We start from the raw sequence: 19,225 nt of genomic DNA, 5'->3' as shown, positions 1-19,225 counted from the left end.
GACAGGTCATGTTTGAGGTCACTGTTCGCTTTTGCAATAGTACTTTGATATTTTACAACACCTAGTGAATTATTGTGGCCTCAATAATTCACTAAATAGTTGTATTTAATTTAGTCTATCTATGATGGGACAATGCACAGAAACATTAAGTTCAGAAACAGATATGTTCTGTACCAGATTATATCTAAATAGCTACTTTCCATCTGCAGTCCCTGGGTACCTAATTTAAAGGGATCCAAAAATCAAGCAATAAAATTATGACACTAATTAATCATAATAAATATATACATTCATAATAATCAATAATTAATCAAATAATAATCATACTGTAGCATGTAATCAAATTTAGGAAAGTCATAAAATGCCCCTCCATGGACACATTCTTAATATACAATACAACCACACCTTATTTACATCATCACACAAAGACAATACATGCTCTTGTTCACATCTGTCATCATTCGTAACAACAACTAAGCTTTTAACTGTGTATTTAAAAAAAAGTTTTTTTTTTTTTTTTTTTTTTCATAAATAAATACAATCATGTGTGCTTACGGACTGTATCCCTGCAGACTGTATTGATCTATATTGATATACATGTATATATTGTGTTTTTTATGTTGATTTCATTAAAAATAAATAAATAAATAAAAACATTTTTATTTTTTTTTAAATTCTTGTGCGGACCGGTACCAGGCCGCGGCCCGGTGGTTGGGGACCACTGCGGTATTGAATTGTCAAGGCACAGTTCGTAAGCAGGTCATTACAAGGTGTGTGCAGGTTGACCACAAAGGAATGCTTCAAAGATTGTGTTGAACATTGTCCGTTGACACTTATGTCCAGCAGGGGTCTGTTTGTATCCTGCTGTTCGTCCTGCTGTGGGCGTCCTCTGTCACACCTGTATTTTTTGTGAGCATGTTCTGGCTACACTTTGGAGCTTGTCTTGTTCAGAGAAGTTGGCAGTCCCCCGGCTGCATATCCTTTCCACCCTCGCTTGACCTAGGACAACCGCGGCTACCTCCCAAGTCCGTCTGTATGGTTTTACGTTTTGTTGAGGTTTTTTTTTCCTCCAGAATTTGGAACTCAAAACATGTACACCCATCGTTTTCATATCCTCTCGGTTAGTTCAATTTTGCATATCACGTTTTAAAATCACAGTCTTAACTATCCCATTAAATGTTAATCAATAACCCTAATTCAAAGATTATACGCACTACTTCATGTGTATTTAAGTACCCTTTTAATTCACTTAAAGATTATCTGCAAATTAATTTAAACTATCATTTGTCTATCAGTAGGCGCGAGCAAGCTGTCATGCTTGCACTCTGACCTCCCACTGTGCGTGATATTCTCCAAAACAAAATCAATCAATCAATCAATGTTTATTTATATAGCCCTAAATCACAAGTGTCTCAAAGGGCTTTAAGAATGTTTTTATTCACGTTTCTCCTTATCTTTCAGCTAAATCTTTTAATCTTTTAATCTTTTAACTTTTAACGTCCGCACTGTGTTTATTTTTATTGTCTGCATTTTAATTTTGCTTTTATTTTCTTTCATTTCACTTTGTTGTCTGTGAAGCACTTTGAGTCTGCCCTTTGCATGAAAAATGCCACACAAACAAAGCTGCCCCACCTTGCCGTGCCTTTCTCCGTCTGGTTATCTAACCTAGTCACAACAAACACACAAAGCCATGCTCTAAGCATTTTTCTTCAATCCTATCCCAATACTCCCATAAATTAGAAAGGTGTTTCACAATAGTTGTTAAGTAGTTATTTTAAGTAATAGATCTCAATAAATACTAAATGTGCCCTAGTGTGCGAATGTTGTCTGTTAATAAGTAATCATTGAATGATAACAAAACTAAATTTGTGGTGTTTAGTGGTGCAAAGTCAAATTGTGAAACAAAAATTAAAGTTGAATCAAGTGGAAATTGACAGAGTATATGAACTACATTCTTGAGAATAATAATTGATCATTAATATGTTGGAAGCCGCATATTGAACATATTAAAGAAAAATATCCAAATCCATTGCTATTCGGTATAAAGTAAAACACATGCTGAATAAGAAATGTCTGCATATGTTATGTCATTCATTTATTTTTCCATATGTAATATTGTTTTGAAGTTTGGGGGAATGTTTATAGAAGAAATATAGACCCAATACTTAAACTTAACAGGCTCATTTCAATAATACACAAAGCTGCTACCATGATCATACCAATCCATTTTTTATAAGTCATAATGTGTTAAATGTTCAGATAATCTATTTTTAAAACAATGGCAATTATGTTTCGAGTAAAGAACAACAGCCTTCCAGTTTGTATTCTTAGCTTATTTACATTATGAGGAGAAAACTATCATTTACGGGGGATATTGATTTTTAAAATAGGTCAAGTAAAATAAAAATAAAAACACAAATGTATTTCAGTTTTAGGAGTTAAATGATGGACCATCCTCAGTGATGAGCTGAACACATGTAGTTTTTGTTATGGTTTTGGAGACCCTTGAAAAGTAAAGTTTTTTGAACATTATAAAATATAGTAACAATTACTTTCATCTTTTAACGTTGATGTTCCAGGTAATTTAATGTTCAGTAAATGTATATGATAGGCCAATATAAGCTTTGGCTTTTGTTTGTTCTTTTTTCGGTCATTCTTTTTCTTTTCTTATCTGTGTGTAAATGTGTATGATTGTTAATATGTCTAATTTACTGTTAAACTGCTCACACAAATTGGTTGATGGTTGATTATATGACCAAAATAAACCTATTTCATCTATTCATTCATTATCTATCGCACTCATAGTTTTATTCCATTTTGCATGTAATTATTCCTATTGATTTCTTCCCGTTTCACTCAAACAACTAAACAACCAAACAATTAAACACACTTGCAGCTAACCACAATCAACAGCATACCCCTTACGAATACCTTCATTTGTCACTTTCTCATCTTTTCTTCACTTTCGTTTTCCTTTACAAACAACATCCTGTATCCATCTCTTCCTTACACTTCACACAATGTTTCTATTTTCTGTTCTCCTAGAAACCATTCACATAACGTAAGGTTATAAACATCCTTTTCCCATATTTTCTCAAACCATCCTCTTCACCCACAATCTTCCTTCACCTGCTCTCTCTTCCTCTCTCTCTCATTCTCTCTCCTTCTCTCACAATACAAACACAATAATCCAAAATAATCAGTCTTATAAAATACAACAGGGTCAGCAGCAATCTAAACCTGTATCATTATTTATCTCTTAACAATTTTTCCTCCTTCATAACCTGCATTTTATAATTTTGGCTTTAATATGATTTAGGGCAGTGGTTTTCAACCTTTTTTCCCAGAAAAATGAAGAAATAAAATACAGCATAATGTCATCAATTTCTGATTTATTAAATTGTATAACAGTGCAACATATTGCTCATTTGTTGTGGTCTTACTTGAACTATTTGGACAACAAAAAATGTAAGAATAACTAAAACGTTTTACAATTAAACAAGTGATTAAATTATACTAAAGATTTCTATACATATAATCTATCATCAACCTTCTTTGGATATTGTAATAGTGATTCATCTGGACCCGTGAACTTAATTCTAAATATGTATTATGTTGAAGTATTATTCTATAATTATATTTATAAAGGATTTTGAATTGTCGCTATTTTAAAATATTTAAAATCTCAGGTACCCCCTTCCTTTGAGAACTACTGATTTAGACTATAAAAATCCTTTGTCCCACACATCATTAGACTGTACAACTCCTCTTTGGGGGGGCTAGGATGACAGGGAATGCAAAACAATAACAGTATACTTTTTCATAACACGGTCGCTAATGCCTAGTTTCTTTTGTTATATTCTTATTTTACTGTTCTCTTTTTATTTTCCCTGTAATATTTTTCTATTTTGTTTCCATTTATACCCTTATTAGTTACTGTTTACTTTTTACTTCTTCTTCCTGAGGGAACTTCTCCTGAAGGAATCAATAACGTGTTATCTGTCTATCTATCTATCTATTGTTAACCCGAGCACAATTCATGACGTCATGCTCATCTTGCAGACAGTTATTTCCATTAAGTTTTATTCTTTACATGTAATTCTACATGCACCTTCATTTATCACTTTGAAATTTTGCTTTCTTTTGTTATTAATTTAAATTTCAGTTTTGCTGTTAACTTACGTTCTCATTCTTTGTCTTCAGATTAGAATTTGTTTAACGCTTCTCTACGTTTTGTTTTGACTAAGGCGCTGAGTGTTGGCGACTCTTATCTGTACTTCTTCAGACTACATGTTTCACAGTTTGCACAGATGTTTTTCAGAAGTTTTAGAATATAAATTAAAATTTTACTTCATCGTGATTATTCTTGAAATAATTAAAATGTCAATATAATTAAATAATCATTTTACCTTTATTAAATTTAATTCAATTTTATTTAATGTGTTTGCTATATCAGTATTAATTCAAAGCTACAATGTGTTCTAATCTATGATGTGTGTACGTGTGTGTTTGTCTCAACTTCCACACAGGAACTGGATGGATCAGATAAGCAACAGGGCTGTTCAATACAGTATATTACACACATAATTAATGGCTAATGAATTTAACAATGCTTCAATGTCCCAGTCCAAATGTATGTATTGATATGTAGACATTTATTTATTCATATACAGTCTATTTTATTTTTCCTATTATCAAAACCAACCTGTCAGCACTCTCCTCAGACTGAGTACAGCTGTCCACTATATATATATATATATATAGTTTTTTATTTATTTATTTATTTATTCTTTAAACCTAGCTCAATGCTAAACTAATCTAATGCTATGCTAACTCAATGCTAACCTAGCTCAATGCTAACCTAGCTGTGTCACACCTCTTCGAACCACGTTTCGTGCAGCTGTCACTCACACAGCCTCATCACAATGACACACTCTTATCTCAAAATGTCTCCCATACACGCACACATACACAGACAATTCGCCAGAGAGCGAGAGCCTCAGAGGGGCCTTTTTCCATACTCAAAATCTCAGTGCCTTCTTACAACTATAATATCGCACAGTCTCAATCACCAGCACAGTTAAAAATAATGCAACAGTCAACTATTTTTCTCATCCAGAAGCACAGCTGTATCATATCAGAACCTTAATAATAAGAAACAACATTTATCATTCACTCTTAGATGGACAAATAGCCAAGGGGGGAGGGAATTCTGGACTTCCCTGCTTAGGCTGCTGCCCCCGCGATCCAACCTCCGAGAGCGGAATAAGATAATTAAATGGATAGATCATTCACTCATATGTTTTCTGTACATAAACTTTGTCTACTTTCTCACAAGCACACACCTTTTAGACAATTTCCCAACTTTTACAGATAGCGGGGCTGTGAGAAAAAGCGTGGGGGGAGGTTGCATGAGGGAGGGGGAATACCGAGAGGTATAATGTTTGCCTTTCATAAGAGGGGAATTAAAACAGATAAGAAACCAGGTGCTACACAAAAGTTATTAAATTACGCATATATCTAAATGTACCAACATAAACTGACTCACTCAATACACACACATTTCAGCATTCATCATTATACACACACATTTATAAATTACAATCCCACCCCATGTCCGGACAATTATAAACAACTAATGCACGCGTGCTTTTGTGGAATCGGCCGTCTCATATCACAAAAACCAGGTTCCATCATTGCTCATACAACGGCGATTAACCCGTATCATTGGAGCAGCACCTGCGTTATCCTTCCTGACCAACACGGATAACCGGCCTAAGGCGCTGTAGAATCACTAGGAATCACCCAACAATCCTAAAGTACATCGTGTCTGGTCAGTCCATATAGTTTCACCAAGGCTTTACCATATGGAGCCCTTAACTCTATCCATCTATACTGCAGCAAATTTCCAAATTTGTGACAACTTGGCTCAGTTGATCTCCTTTACTGGAGTCACTGAACAATCACCTTATATCAGGCTTTTTACCCGGCTGCAGTTTCCACATAGACAGATACGTAGGACCTTCATAGACGTCAAAAATTTGTGTGGGCCAAATGTCAGACCAGTTAGCAAACCTTGCCTTAAATTTCGCTGTGTCCAACTCCGGCTAACCTAATGTACTTGCAGAAAAAAGCATCCTCTGCCAACAACGACAGAGGATGAAGAGGTTAAAAGAAATTTTTCGTCTCACATAGTCTATGCTTCAAAAACACTCCAAACCACCAAAATTCTATTAACAATCCCCTTATAGCTAAAAACAAGAAATCACAAGTTTTCAACAAACACACAGACAAATCATCACATATAAAACAACTCAATCCAACCATAATTTACCCCATTCCAGGTTGTTTTTGGAGAACCTGACTAAACCTATCTTTTATCAAAAACAGGTTCAGCTTTTGTCTTATCGATCCGGCTCTCTCCAGGCAGAAAATGTTTACACTTTAAAGCAAACTGCTTACCTTGTGATGCGCGCGTGCAACACATTGTCTGCCTGACAGAGAGAGCGGGAGCGGCTGTCGACCTGTAGCTTCTGGGCCATCCTGTTTGTGACGCCAATTTGTGTAGTGGATTGTCCGAAGCTTAAGCAGGCAACAAAAGTAGTTTAGTACAACAAATTTATTTACCCATTATCAGAAGTGCAGGTTGAATTGAGTTGTCCGTGCAAGCAGACACAATGTACTCCAGAGCACACAAGACACACACAAGCCAAAATCACTCTTTAGTCCTGGTCTTCTGCCATTTTTTATATGTCTCTTGTGCGTCACTGTTTTTTATCTCGTGCGTCATGATTGTTTTGTTTTGGTTTGTCTGTTCCAAAACAACCTCGTATCTCTTAGTCATATTTGGAAAATCTAAACATTCTGTAGACAGGTTGGCATAACTCCATATTCACCTGTGTCCCACAACTGGTCCATTCAATGGCACAAAATAGAAGAGAATTGAAAATGAGCAGACATTCTTAATAGACAAGAAATATAGGTCAAAAGGTCAGAAATTCTACGACAAGACCAAGATAACATTTGTATATGATACATATAAACATGTAGCCTTCATTTTATTGGTATCACAACATAACTGAAAATGTATGTACAGTAAATTTAAAAATAATGACAAAAATATAAATTGAAATGGTGCATAATTTTAAAAATGTTCAACGTTTTTCAAGCTTGTGGAAATTTTAGCATCTCACTTACAGTACTTGTCTTCACCTAAAACTATATTTCTTCTGTCATTTGGATTTAATATATGCAGGCTTGTGTTTGTGCATACTCTATCCTCTGATTACACTTTAGAGGGAGGGCAAAGACATTAGCGTCATGTGCTTGATGGTGTACAAAGCTTTACTTATGCTGTGTAGAGATGACATACATCTAAAGTAAAGTGCTGGTACTTGTATGCAGGGATTTGTAAGGTTATCTTGTATGCAGGGATTTGTAAGGTTATCTCATGACCACCTATGTATTCCAAAAGAAAATATAGCTTTGGTTCTGAGGCATATTTGTCTTCTCAAGGTTTGTATCGGACTTGTGTTCAAAACAGGCGTAAACAGTTATTTGTAACTAGAAATACAATCAATGGTATTGCCCTTAAAAAAGGCACAGCATGTAGATAAAGGTATATTAAAATGTTAAACATAGATTGGATATTTCTCATTGCCGAGAGCTCAAACCACTCGTAAAAGTTTTTTGTGTGTCTGTATGCGGAGTAAAACTATGGAACAAACTGGACTTACAACACAAGCAATGCCAAACTATTAATCGATTTAAACTATTATACAAACATGGGGTCTGGTTCGAATATAGAGATGAGGGTCTTTAACTTGACCTGCTGTTGTACTCTGTCTCAAAGTGTTAACATGGGCTCAATGTTTCCTTACCGTTATTGCTATGTTGTCTATTACCATTGTTGGTATATTCATTCTTCATACATTATTGATACAAATTATTGTTACAGTGTAATAATTATTGTTACCTGTGGTAATGCCACTATGATACAACATTTGTATTATAATCCTTAAACAAAGTATCACTGAATGGAGAACCGAGAGTGGGATTAAACAAATGATCTTCTTCCCACTCCCTTTTAGGCAAAACTGGACAATCATGCATTACATACTATACATTACCTTTTGCACTGTATTAATTTATATTATTATGTGTTGTCAACTTTGTAATTTTTTTTTTTAATGTCATTGCCTGAAATAAAAGAAAAATGAAAAATGAAAACATACAAACTGAGACAAAGTGGCACGGTAAAGGTGCCAACCCTATCCGAGAGCAAAGATGTGCAGCCAGCAGACGAAGCTCTGGTGTTTTAATGATGCGGTATTTTAATGATGGCAGAGTAGAAGTCAGGCAAAGCAACAGTTCAGTGAATGAAATGTATGTAGCAGTGGCCCCTTAGGTAGCACACAGCCAGCCAAACTTTGCAGCCCAGAAAAGGGGGAGAAAGGCAACGTCCATCAGCGATATAGCAGTAAAACATAATTGATATAAATACAAAAAACACAGCAATGGTTGCGTACCTGCAGACAGCCACAGGAGAGGAAGAGACAATCCCGATATAGCTTGAACCTCGACAACAATGCGCCAGAGGTGGACAGCTTACGTTGAAGTGGAATTACTCTAAAAAATATATGTCAATTATTTTAACACCTGTGTTAGTTATCACAACCCAAACAGGCACTTGTCACATTCATGCTGCTGTAACCAGCAGCATGAAGACACATGGCAAATAAGTAAGGTTGGTCTCAGTACCAGCACAGGGAAACCGTCTACAAGGTAACAATTAAATGGCTGACATACAACTAACGGTTACCTGTCTACATATCTTCAGTGCATTCGAGAGGATGTGAGTCGACCAGGTAGTGGGCCCGACACAATGCCGGAGAGTGGTACGGGACTAACCCACCCAATTATATAGTGACCCCGAGTGGCAGCCTAAAGTCATGATAGGCCACTATCACCTGTTGATAATGAGGTTAATCTCCAAGTGATGAACAACTTCATCCTGCTGCATATTGCATAGATTTTGTTTTACAAACCATCTTCAAGCAGCTTTCCGATTGTCTCTTCAGAATGCGCCGTATTGTAGGCGGTCTTATTTACGGGCCAACGTTCTCCTCCAGGCTAAGGCCCTTCGACTGGTTTTATTGCTTCCATATCGAGTCTACTGACAGATATAATTTGTTGCATTAGAAATGGCAAGAGCGGAGGATTTTAGCATGCATGTGCATGTACAACAACAGTCAACTTTATTGTCAATTATTCACACGTACAAGACAAACAAGGAATCAAAATTACAAACCCCGTTTCCATAGGAGTTGGGAAATTGTGTTAGATGTAAATATAAACGGAATACAATGATTTGCAAATACTTTTCAACCCATATTTAATTGAATGCACTACAAAGACAAGATATTTGATGTTCAAACTCATCAATCATTCAATCAATCAATGTTTATTTATACAGCCCTAAATCACAAGTGTCTCAAAGGGCTGTACAAGCCACAATGACATCCTCGGTACAGAGCCCACATACGGGCAAGGAAAACTCACCCCAGTGGGACGTCAATGTGAATGACTATGAGAAACCTTGGAGAGGACCGCATATGTAGAACCCCCCCCCTCTAGGGGAGACCGAAAGCAATGGATGTCGAGTGGGTCTGACATAATATTGTGAAAGTCCAACACATCAGCGAAAGTCCAGTCCATAGTGGGGCCAGCAGGAACCATCCCGAGCGGAGACGGGTCAGCAGCGTAGAGATGTCCCCATCCGATGCACAGGCTAGCGGTCCACCCCGGGTTGGGAGCAGAGTAGAAAAGAAAAGAAAAGAAACGGCAGATCAACTGGTCTAAAAAGGGAGTCTATTTAAAGGCTAGAGTATACAAATAAGTTTTAAGATGAGACTTAAATGCTTCCACTGAGGTAGCATCTCTAACTTTTACCGGGAGGGCATTCCATAGTATTGGAGCCCGAATAGAAAACGCTCTATAGCCCGCAGACTTTTTTTGGGCTCTGGGAATCACTAGTAAGCCGGAGTTCTTTGAACGCAGATTTCTTGCCGGGACATATGGTACAATACAATCGGCAAGATAGGCAGGAGCTTGACCGTGTAGTATTTTATACGTAAGTAGTAAAACCTTAAAGTTGCATCTTAGGTGCACAGGAAGCCAGTGCAAGTGAGCCAGTATAGGCGTAATATGATCAAACTTTCTTGTTTTTGTCAAAAGTCTAGCAGCCGCATTTTGTACCAACTGTAATCTTTTAATGCTAGACATAGGGAGGCCCGAAAATAAAACGTTACAGTAATCGAGACGAGATGTAACGAACGCATGGATAATGATCTCAGCATCGCTTGTGGACAAAATGGAACGAATTTTAGCGATATTACAGAGATGAAAGAAGGCCGTTTTAGTAACACTCTTAATGTGTGACTCAAACGAGAGAGTTGGGTCGAAGATAATACCCAGATTCTTTACAGAGTCGCCTTGTTTAATTGTTTGATTGTCAAATGTTAAGGTGGTATTATTAAATAGATGTCGGTGTTGAGCAGGACCGATAATCAGCATTTCCGTTTTCTTAGCGTTGAGTTGCAAAAAGTTAGCGGACATCCATTGTTTAATTTCATTAAGACACGCCTCCAGCTGACTACAATCCGGCGTGTTGGTCAGCTTTAGGGGCATGTAGAGTTGAGTGTCATCAGCATAACAGTGAAAGCTAACACCGTATTTGCGTATGATGTCACCTAGCGGCAGCATGTAAATACTAAAGAGTGCAGGGCCAAGAACCGAACCCTGGGGAACTCTGCACGTCACCTTAACATAGTCCGAGGTCACATTGTTATGGGAGACACACTGCATCCTGTCAGTAAGATAAGAGTTAAACCAAGACAAGGCTAAGTCTGACATCCCAATACGCGTTTTGATACGCTCTAATAAAATATTATGATCAACAGTATCGAAAGCGGCGCTAAGATCAAGAAGCAGCAACATAGATGACGCATCAGAATCCATCGTTAGCAATAGATCATTAGTCATTTTTGCGAGGGCTGTCTCCGTAGAGTGATTTGCCCTGAAACCGGATTGAAAAGGTTCACAGAGATTGTTAGACGCTAAGTGTTCATTTAGCTGCTGTGCGACAATTTTTTCGAGGATTTTCGAGATAAACGGAAGGTGGGACACCGGCCGGTAGTTTACCATGAGGTCAGGATCGAGGTTAGGTCTTTTGAGTAGAGGATGAATAACCGCTTTTTTGAATGCTAGGGGAACAGTGCCAGAGGAAAGTGATACGTTTATAATATTTAACACTGATGGACCTAATAATACAAAAAGCTCCTTGATAAGTTTCCCAGGAATTGGGTCAAGTAAACATGTTGTTTGTTTTGTCCCATTTACACATTTTAACAAATCCTCCAATGTTATTTCATCAAAGAGAGAGAAACTATTTTGGAGGGCAGTGTCCGTCGTATATACAGTCGTATCTGTGTTAATAGAACTCAGTTGTAGCTGAGATGCATTGTCTTTAATCTCTTTTCTAATGACTTCAATTTTCTTATTAAAGAAATTCATAAAGTCATCTGCTGAGTGGGTGGAGCTACTGGGAGGAGTCCCTTGTTGGGTTAGCGATGCTACTGTACTAAACAAAAATTTAGGATCATTTGTGTTGAGGTGGATGAGATTTGAGTAATATTTAGCTTTAGCTGAGGTAAGCATGCGTTTATAAGTTATTAAACTATCACTCCATGCTTGATGGAAAACCTCAAGTTTAGTCGCACGCCATTTGCGTTCCAGCTTTCTACATGATAATTTCTGGGCTTTAGTTTCTTCTGTAAACCATGGGGTACGCCTTTTAGGGGCCCTTTTCAGCTTTAGCGTGCTACACTATCAATGGTGTCGTGCAGGGCGTCGTTAAAGTTGTTAGTGAGGTTATCAATAGAGCCCACATAATTTGGGAATGATGCCATTACCGAAGGCAGTAGGTCAGTAAGAGTTGTCGTTTTGGCAGCATTAATGTTGCGGCTGCTATAGTAGTTATTATTATTATTATTAGTTTGTTGACAATGAGTCAGAACTTCAAATTTTATAAGGTAATGATCGGACATTACTTTAGTGTACGGGAGTATCGTAACTTTAGAGGTGGTGACACCCCTGACAAGCACTAGATCTATCGTATTACCGTTGCGATGCGTGGGTTCATTTATTTTTTGTGTAAGACCACAGCTATCAATTATAGTCTGGAGCGCCACGCATGGAGGGTCCGATGGGGTATTCATATGGATATTAAAATCCCCCATTATGATTATATTGTCGGCGTGCGTCACTAGATCAGCAACAAACTCTGAGAATTCACTGATGAAGTCCGAATAGGGCCCAGGGGGGTGGTAGATAACAGCCAGGTGGAGAGGCAGCGGTGTGACAAACCTCATAGTGAACACCTCAAACGAGTTATATTTATTATTTAGGTTAGGTGTAAAATTATAGTTTTCATTGTATATTACTGCGACACTCATTCCCCTTTTAAGAGGACGGGCAACATGCGCATTGGTATAGTTAGGAGGGGATGCCTCATTTAGCGCAAAAAAATCGTCTGGTTTGAGCCATGTCTCGGCGAGACCAACGATGTCAAGTTTGTTGTCTCTGATGACCTCATTAACTAATAACGTTTTGGAAGATAATTATTCTGCTCTTGCTTTTTGCTGGTTAGCTTAGCAGATAGCTAACATGATATAATCCTTGATGACAAAAGAGTCCCAAGCGTCTAGTGTAGTTTAGGTCTTTTTAGTGAAGGATCAATCGTATATTTTGTAAAACTGTGAACAAAAACACATAAACAAACATTTTACATTCAGCATACGTCTATATACAACATACATGTTTACGTAGCATCCAAACCAACAAAATGCTGCCAGTAATTAGCTTTCAACAATGGGCACAAATATCTTACTAAAGCTGTCTTAAACTGAAAATGCACACACAATGTGTCACAATATACATATGCATGTTACATTCACATAAACTTACAGGTTTAGACCTTCAAAGTCTTCAAGGTCGAAAAGAAAGCTTAAAGCCTGCAGTACGTCCTGTTTGTTTGACATCTGCTCTCAACTGTTCTCTACTGCTCTCTGAAACACACCCTCACTAAGCTGACTACGGCAAAACAGGAGGGTCAAAATAGAACACAAACTGTAAAACTGATTTCCACCACTAGGTGTTTTCGAAAATAACATTGTGGGGCATAACACTCCCCGTCTGGTATTTTAAGATACCACTATGTCTTTTTACTGAGGAGCAGTACGACCTCTGAAACGGGTCTGGAATAAACCTTAGGGGTACCCTGTTTGATGATCTTCACATTCACTTTTCGAATCATTCCGTCACGGCTGGGGAAGGTTTCCTCAATGATGCCGGTGGGCCACTCATTCCTCTTTACTTGAGTGTCTTTGAGGAGTACCACATCGCCTACTTGCAAGTTTGGTCTTTCTGACTTCCACTTCCTGCGTGGCTGAAGGGTCGCCAAGTACTCTTGTCTCCAACGTTTCCAGAAAGTTTCGGCTAGACTTTGAACTTGCCTCCATTGCTTGTTATAGAGATCTTTCAGATCCATGTTCCCTAGAGGAGCAGATACTGGATCAGTCTTTTGAGTAAGCAACATTGCGGGCGTGAGAACTGCTGGCATGTCAGGATCAGACGATACTGGAACTAGAGGCCTTGCATTCATGATTGCCATGATTTCACTCATGAGTGTCACAAGTACCTCGTGGGAGAGGCGACAGTTGTCCTTAAGCAACATAGCATCCAAAATGCGGCGTGCAATGCCGATCATCCTTTCCCACACACCTCCCATATGAGAGGAATGTGGCGGATTGAATATCCAGGTACAGCCTTTGTCCTGAAAATGAGCTTTCAACTCCGGGTCTTCAGAGTTTATTTGCAGTTCTCTGCAAGCTCCAATAAAGTTTGTACCTTGATCGGAACGCAGGAGTCTCACAGGCCCTCTGATGGCGGTGAATCTCCTTAAGGCATTAATGAAACTGGAGGTTGACATTGTCTATATGAGCTCGATGTGTACCGCTCGTGTACTCAGACAGGTGAACATGACTGCCCAGCGTTTATTCTCTGCATATCCACCTCTTGTCCTGCGCGCTGAGATGGTCCAAGGCCCACTGCTTGGCATCTGTACCATGTTCTCTCTCTCCCTCTTCAGCTGCCCTTCTCAAGCCATAAATGGCCACAGCTGGCGAAGGGCTGTTACCGAACACATGCACTGTCATTCGGTATTCAGTCACTGGTTTTGTGAAGTCGTTGTCTTCGAACCACAAGAATCTTAGAAAGTCACAGTGTTCTTTCCAGACTGTGAAACAGTAAAACATCTGCTGTATGTCGGTGGACACTGCAACTGGCTCTCTGCGGAAGCGAATAAGGACTCCAAGAAGGGTATTATTCAGGTCTGGTCCTTTCAAGAGGACGTCGTTGAGGGAAATACCTCCGTGTTTAGCACTAGAATCAAACACCACGTGTATTTGATCCAGCTTTTGAGGGTGATAGACACCAAAGGTTGGTAAGTACCAGCACTCTTGCTTCTCCTTCAATGGTGGAGGAAGCTCTGCTTGTCCTGACTCAAAGATTTTCTGCATGAACTCTGTGTATTGTTCTTTCATAACTGGCTTTCTTTCCAGTGTGCGACATAGAGATGACAGTCGTTTTGCCGCTTGCTCTCTATTGTTCGGCAGACGTTGTCTTGGGAAACGGAATGGTAAGGGTGCTACCCAGGTGTTAGCATCATTCATGTAGACATTGTTGTCCATGATCTCAAGGAAGGCTTTGTCATCAATAGACCATGCTATTTTTTCCTCCTCCTTTGTCCTCTCAAATATGTTGCTTCCAAGTTCATCAGTGTCATCTTCCAGGAGACCTGTCTCTTTACGTGACCTTGGTGTGTTCTTGTCGAACCTTTCTTTCACATGAATAACACTTGTACATGGACTCAGGAACGACGTCCGTCCATTAGGTAGGACATTGGTCTTATAGACATTAATGCTGCTTGGCTTGTGGACTCTCTTTAGACATATGTCTCCGACAAAGACCCAGCCGAGGTCCAATTTCTGAGCATATGGTGCATTGTTGGGTCCATTGTACTGTCTACGTACTTTGTGTACACGTAGGATGTCTCTGCCGAGAAGCATGACAATATCTGCGTCAGGATCAATAGCTGGTATTTTATCTACCACTGGCTTGAGGTGCGGATAATGATGTGCTATTTCTGCTGAGGGGATCTCTGCACGGTCATCGGGCATCACATGACACTCAATTAATGTTGGCAGTGGGATCTGTACACTGCCATCTATTGACTCTACAATAAGATTATTTGCGCGTCTTCCTGATGTTTCCATGACCCCTGCACATGTTTTAAGGGTGTAAGGAGTGGCACCTGTTTCAATGCCAAACAGGTCAAATAGCTCACTCTTGGCCAGCGACCTGTTACTCTGCTCATCGAAGACAGCATATGCTTTAACAGCTTTCTCTCGTTGACTTGCAGGGTATACACAGACCAAGCATATTTTGGAGCATGATCGGGCGCCAACTGCCTTCCCGCACACCTCCGTGCATTTTGACTTGACCTCTGGAGGCTCTTTCTCTTCTCGCTCCCCGCCTTGATCTTTGATGACAGCAGAGCTCTCTGGTTTTCTTACTGCTGGGCCAGGGTGTAAATCAGTTGGGTGCCTACTACTGTCGCACTATTTGCACTGCACAGTTTTATCACAGTCCTTGGCAAAGTGTTTTGTTGAGGCGCAACACTTGAAACAGATGTGTTTCTCTTTGAGGTAGGCTATCCGCTCCTCTAAACTCTTGTTGCGGAAGCCATAATATTTTCTTAGGGGATGGGGCTTATTATGTAAAGGACACACTCTGTCTGGATCTTCAACCCTTTTCTCCTCCTTGTTTTGCTTGCCTGCATCTGCTTTGGACACATCAGTTTTCCTGGTGAACACAGATTGTTTGATTTCTTTCTGTAGTTTATCTGTCCTGTTTGAACCACCACCAAGCTCAGAAAAGCTGGGGTCATTTCGTATCTTTGCTTGGTCTTGAATAAACTGTACAAAGACGTGAAAAGGAGGATATTGAACTTGAAAGTCTTCCTTATATTTCGAGCCAACTGAGATCCACTTCTCCTGAAGGTATATCGGGAGCTTCTGCGCTATAGGAGTGACTCCCAGGGGAGTGTTGAGGTAAGAAAGTCCAGGTAGGAATCCATCTCTTCTTGCTGCTTCCAGCTCTAGCAATAGATCTCCTAGTTCCTGTAATTTTTGGTTGTCCTTATTTGCAATCCTTGGAAATTCCTCTAACCTCTTCAACATAGCATCTTCAATTATTTCAGCTGACCCATAGCATTCCTCCAGCCTCTTCCACAACATAAAGAGTCCTTCTTTAGCTTCATGGATGTGGGCTGAACGGATTCGTTTGGCCAACTCCGCAGACTTTGGTCCCAGCCACTTGGACATTAAATCTAACTCCTGGCTGTAGGTGAGGTTCAAGCTGCCAGTGGCATTGATAAAGGAAGCCTTCCTTGCCCAGTAGTTCTCAGGTCTATCATCAAACAACAGGAGACCAGTGCTAATTATTTCTTTGCGAATGAGGTATTGTTCTAAGTTTGATTGATCACATGGGGGCATGCAGTTAAATGCACCTTGGTGGCTAGGCTGCTGGTCTCGGTGGCGTGCGAAGTGAAGTTGGTGGGTGAAATATCTTTCTTGAGGGAATTTCACAGGACTTCCACGGCGTTGTCGGCTGTGGGTGGTGGGTCTGCTCTGGCGTTCCTCTTGCCATTTGTGCAAAAAATGAAAAGAGTTGCTTTTTTCTGAACAACTGCTTACATCCATACCGTGTATTTCCATATCACCGTTGTCCATGTATTGCTGGCACTTTGGCGATAAGACGTAATCACCGTTGCCCATGTACTGCTGGCGCTCTGGTGAATAAAGGGCTTTTTGTATTGGATGCCGGAGTTGTTGCTGACCATGATCCACAGAATGTTGTTGCACATATTCCCTAGTGCTTTGCTGTGAGGAATAGGGAGCCAAACCTGTTACACTTTGCCTTGAAGGCTCTCCGACTTCATCCTCATAGGCTTCCAAGACTTCGGCCTCAGCGCATGCTGCTGCAGCAACAGTCCATACCTTCAGCGCGTCAAGGCTAGCTTGTACTTCAGCTGCTCTACATTGCTGTTCCACTCCAATCTCCGCTTTTTTCTTTGTTTGTTCAGCTTCGAGGTCCGCTTTTTTCTTTGATTGTTCAGCTTCGATCTCCGCTTTTTTCTTTGATTGTTCAGCTTCAATCCGTGCCTGCTCGATTTGCATGTTTGCTTGTCTTTGCGCAAATGTAGCCATGATTCTTGCAGCTTCGGCTCTGGCTCTTGCTCTGACAGCCAAACCGTGTGATCCATGACTAGAGCTGCCAGAGTGATTTGTACGACTGGAGCGTTCAGAAGGTGCACCTCGATCTTCAGGTTTAGGGTTTTGATCATCCATGATATGTTGTTGAATGTCTTTCTGGTCTGCAGTTGTAATGGCTCACTTTCCTTTGTAAGCAGACTGAATGTTAAACCTTTTTACTATTCTGCTCTTGCTTTTTGCTGGTTAGCTTAGCAGATAGCTAACATGATATAATCCTTGATGAAAAAAGAGTCCCAAGCGTCTAGTGTAGTTTAGGTCTATTTAGTGAAGGATCAATCGTATATTTTGTAAAACTGTGAACAAAAACACATAAACAAACATTTTACATTCAGCATACGTCTATATACAACATACATGTTTGCGTAGCATCCAAACCAACAAAATGCTGCCAGTAATTAGCTTTCAACAATGGGCACAAATATCTTACTAAAGCAGTCTTAAACTGAAAATGCACAAATAATGTGTCACAATATACATATGCATGTTACATTCACATAAACTTACAGGTTTAGACCTTCAAAGTCTTCAAAGTCGAAAATAAAGCATAAAGCCTGCAGTACAGGACTGTTTGTTTGACATCTGCTCTCAACTGTTCTCTACTGCTCTCTGAAACACACCCTCACTAAGCTGACTACGGCAAAACAGGAGGGTCAAAATAGAACACAAACTGCAAAACTGATTTCCACCACTAGGTGTCTTAGAAAATAACATTATGTTTAAAAAGCCCATATTATAGGTAGTGGGCTGTTTTGAGGATTGTTTGTTGAAATTATCCGATGTAGCAATATTAATAATGTTGCGTTTATTATGCGTAGTGCACTTTAAATAGTTTCGACCATATCTAGGTATTGATACGACGGGGATTTTCAGATTATTTGCTTGATGCTGCGATAAACTGAACGCATCATAGTTAGCCACCTCAGTACAATGTATGTCTGCCTCTGACATCGTCACAAAAGAAAAAACATTATGTGAGTTGTGTTTTATTCCAAGAGAATTGCTATGTGTGCAGGGATTATCCAGCCTGGCGCCGGCTAGTTCTAGTTTAAAAGTCTTCTTACCCGGACACTCCACGCTTCTTTGGTTAGCTTTTCCCTGTGTTGTTAGCCCCGCTCGGCATCCCCGCTTCTGCTTCCGCTCACACCGCTTACGTTGCCTCCATTGGCGGTCCCTGCTAATACTTGACTCCGCTGCTACAAAGGCCGCTCGATGTAGCCCGCAAAGTATTCCCATGCTAGCGAGGAGGTCCACCGTACATGCATCTTTCAGTCTATAACGACCCGATCCATCCACATCCAGAATTGTCTGTCGGTCGTATGTGATCACAGAGTGTTCACGCTTTGAGCCAGCCATGAAATTGACAGAAATGACGGGTGTTTTTTGCCAAAACGCTCTATACTCCCAAGAGCGTTTGCAAGCCGCTGCATATCAATGCGCCGCCATCTTGTCATCTTGTCATCTTGTCATACATTTTTTTTTTTTTTTGCAATTAATAATTAACTTAGAATTTCATGGCTGCAACACGTGCCAAAGTAGTTGGGAAAGGGCATGTTCACCACTGTGTTACATGGCCTTTCCTTTTAACAAAACTCAGTAAACGTTTGGGAACTGAGGAGACACATTTTTTAAGCTTGTCAGGTGGAATTCTTTCCCATTCTTGCTTGATGTACAGCTTAATTTGTTCAATAGTCCAGGGGTCTCCGTTGTGGTATTTTAGGCTTCATAATGCGCCACACATTTTCAATGGGAGACAGGTCTGGACTACAGGC

General features: G+C 39.6%; 1 protein-coding gene across 1 annotated transcript; it reads right to left on the bottom strand.

Annotated features, from left to right (window-relative positions):
• Positions 1 to 13,679: 13,679 nt before the first annotated feature.
• LOC133653964 (uncharacterized) lies at positions 13,680 to 18,069 on the bottom strand. Its single transcript, XM_062053842.1, has 2 exons — positions 17,961 to 18,069; positions 13,680 to 17,749 (listed from the first exon to the last, which is right to left on the bottom strand). Exon 2 carries the CDS (start codon positions 17,529 to 17,531, stop codon positions 15,741 to 15,743), a length of 1,791 nt encoding a protein of 596 aa, XP_061909826.1. The 5' UTR covers positions 17,532 to 17,749; positions 17,961 to 18,069; the 3' UTR covers positions 13,680 to 15,740.
• Between the last annotated feature and the right edge of the window lie 1,156 nt (positions 18,070 to 19,225).

The sequence above is a fragment of the Entelurus aequoreus genome, linkage group LG07, assembly GCF_033978785.1.
Source record: "Entelurus aequoreus isolate RoL-2023_Sb linkage group LG07, RoL_Eaeq_v1.1, whole genome shotgun sequence".
NCBI classification, from domain to species: domain Eukaryota; kingdom Metazoa; phylum Chordata; class Actinopteri; order Syngnathiformes; family Syngnathidae; genus Entelurus; species Entelurus aequoreus.
The sequence above is the reverse complement of the archived record's forward strand: the minus strand, read 5'-3'. Positions and strand labels throughout refer to the sequence as shown.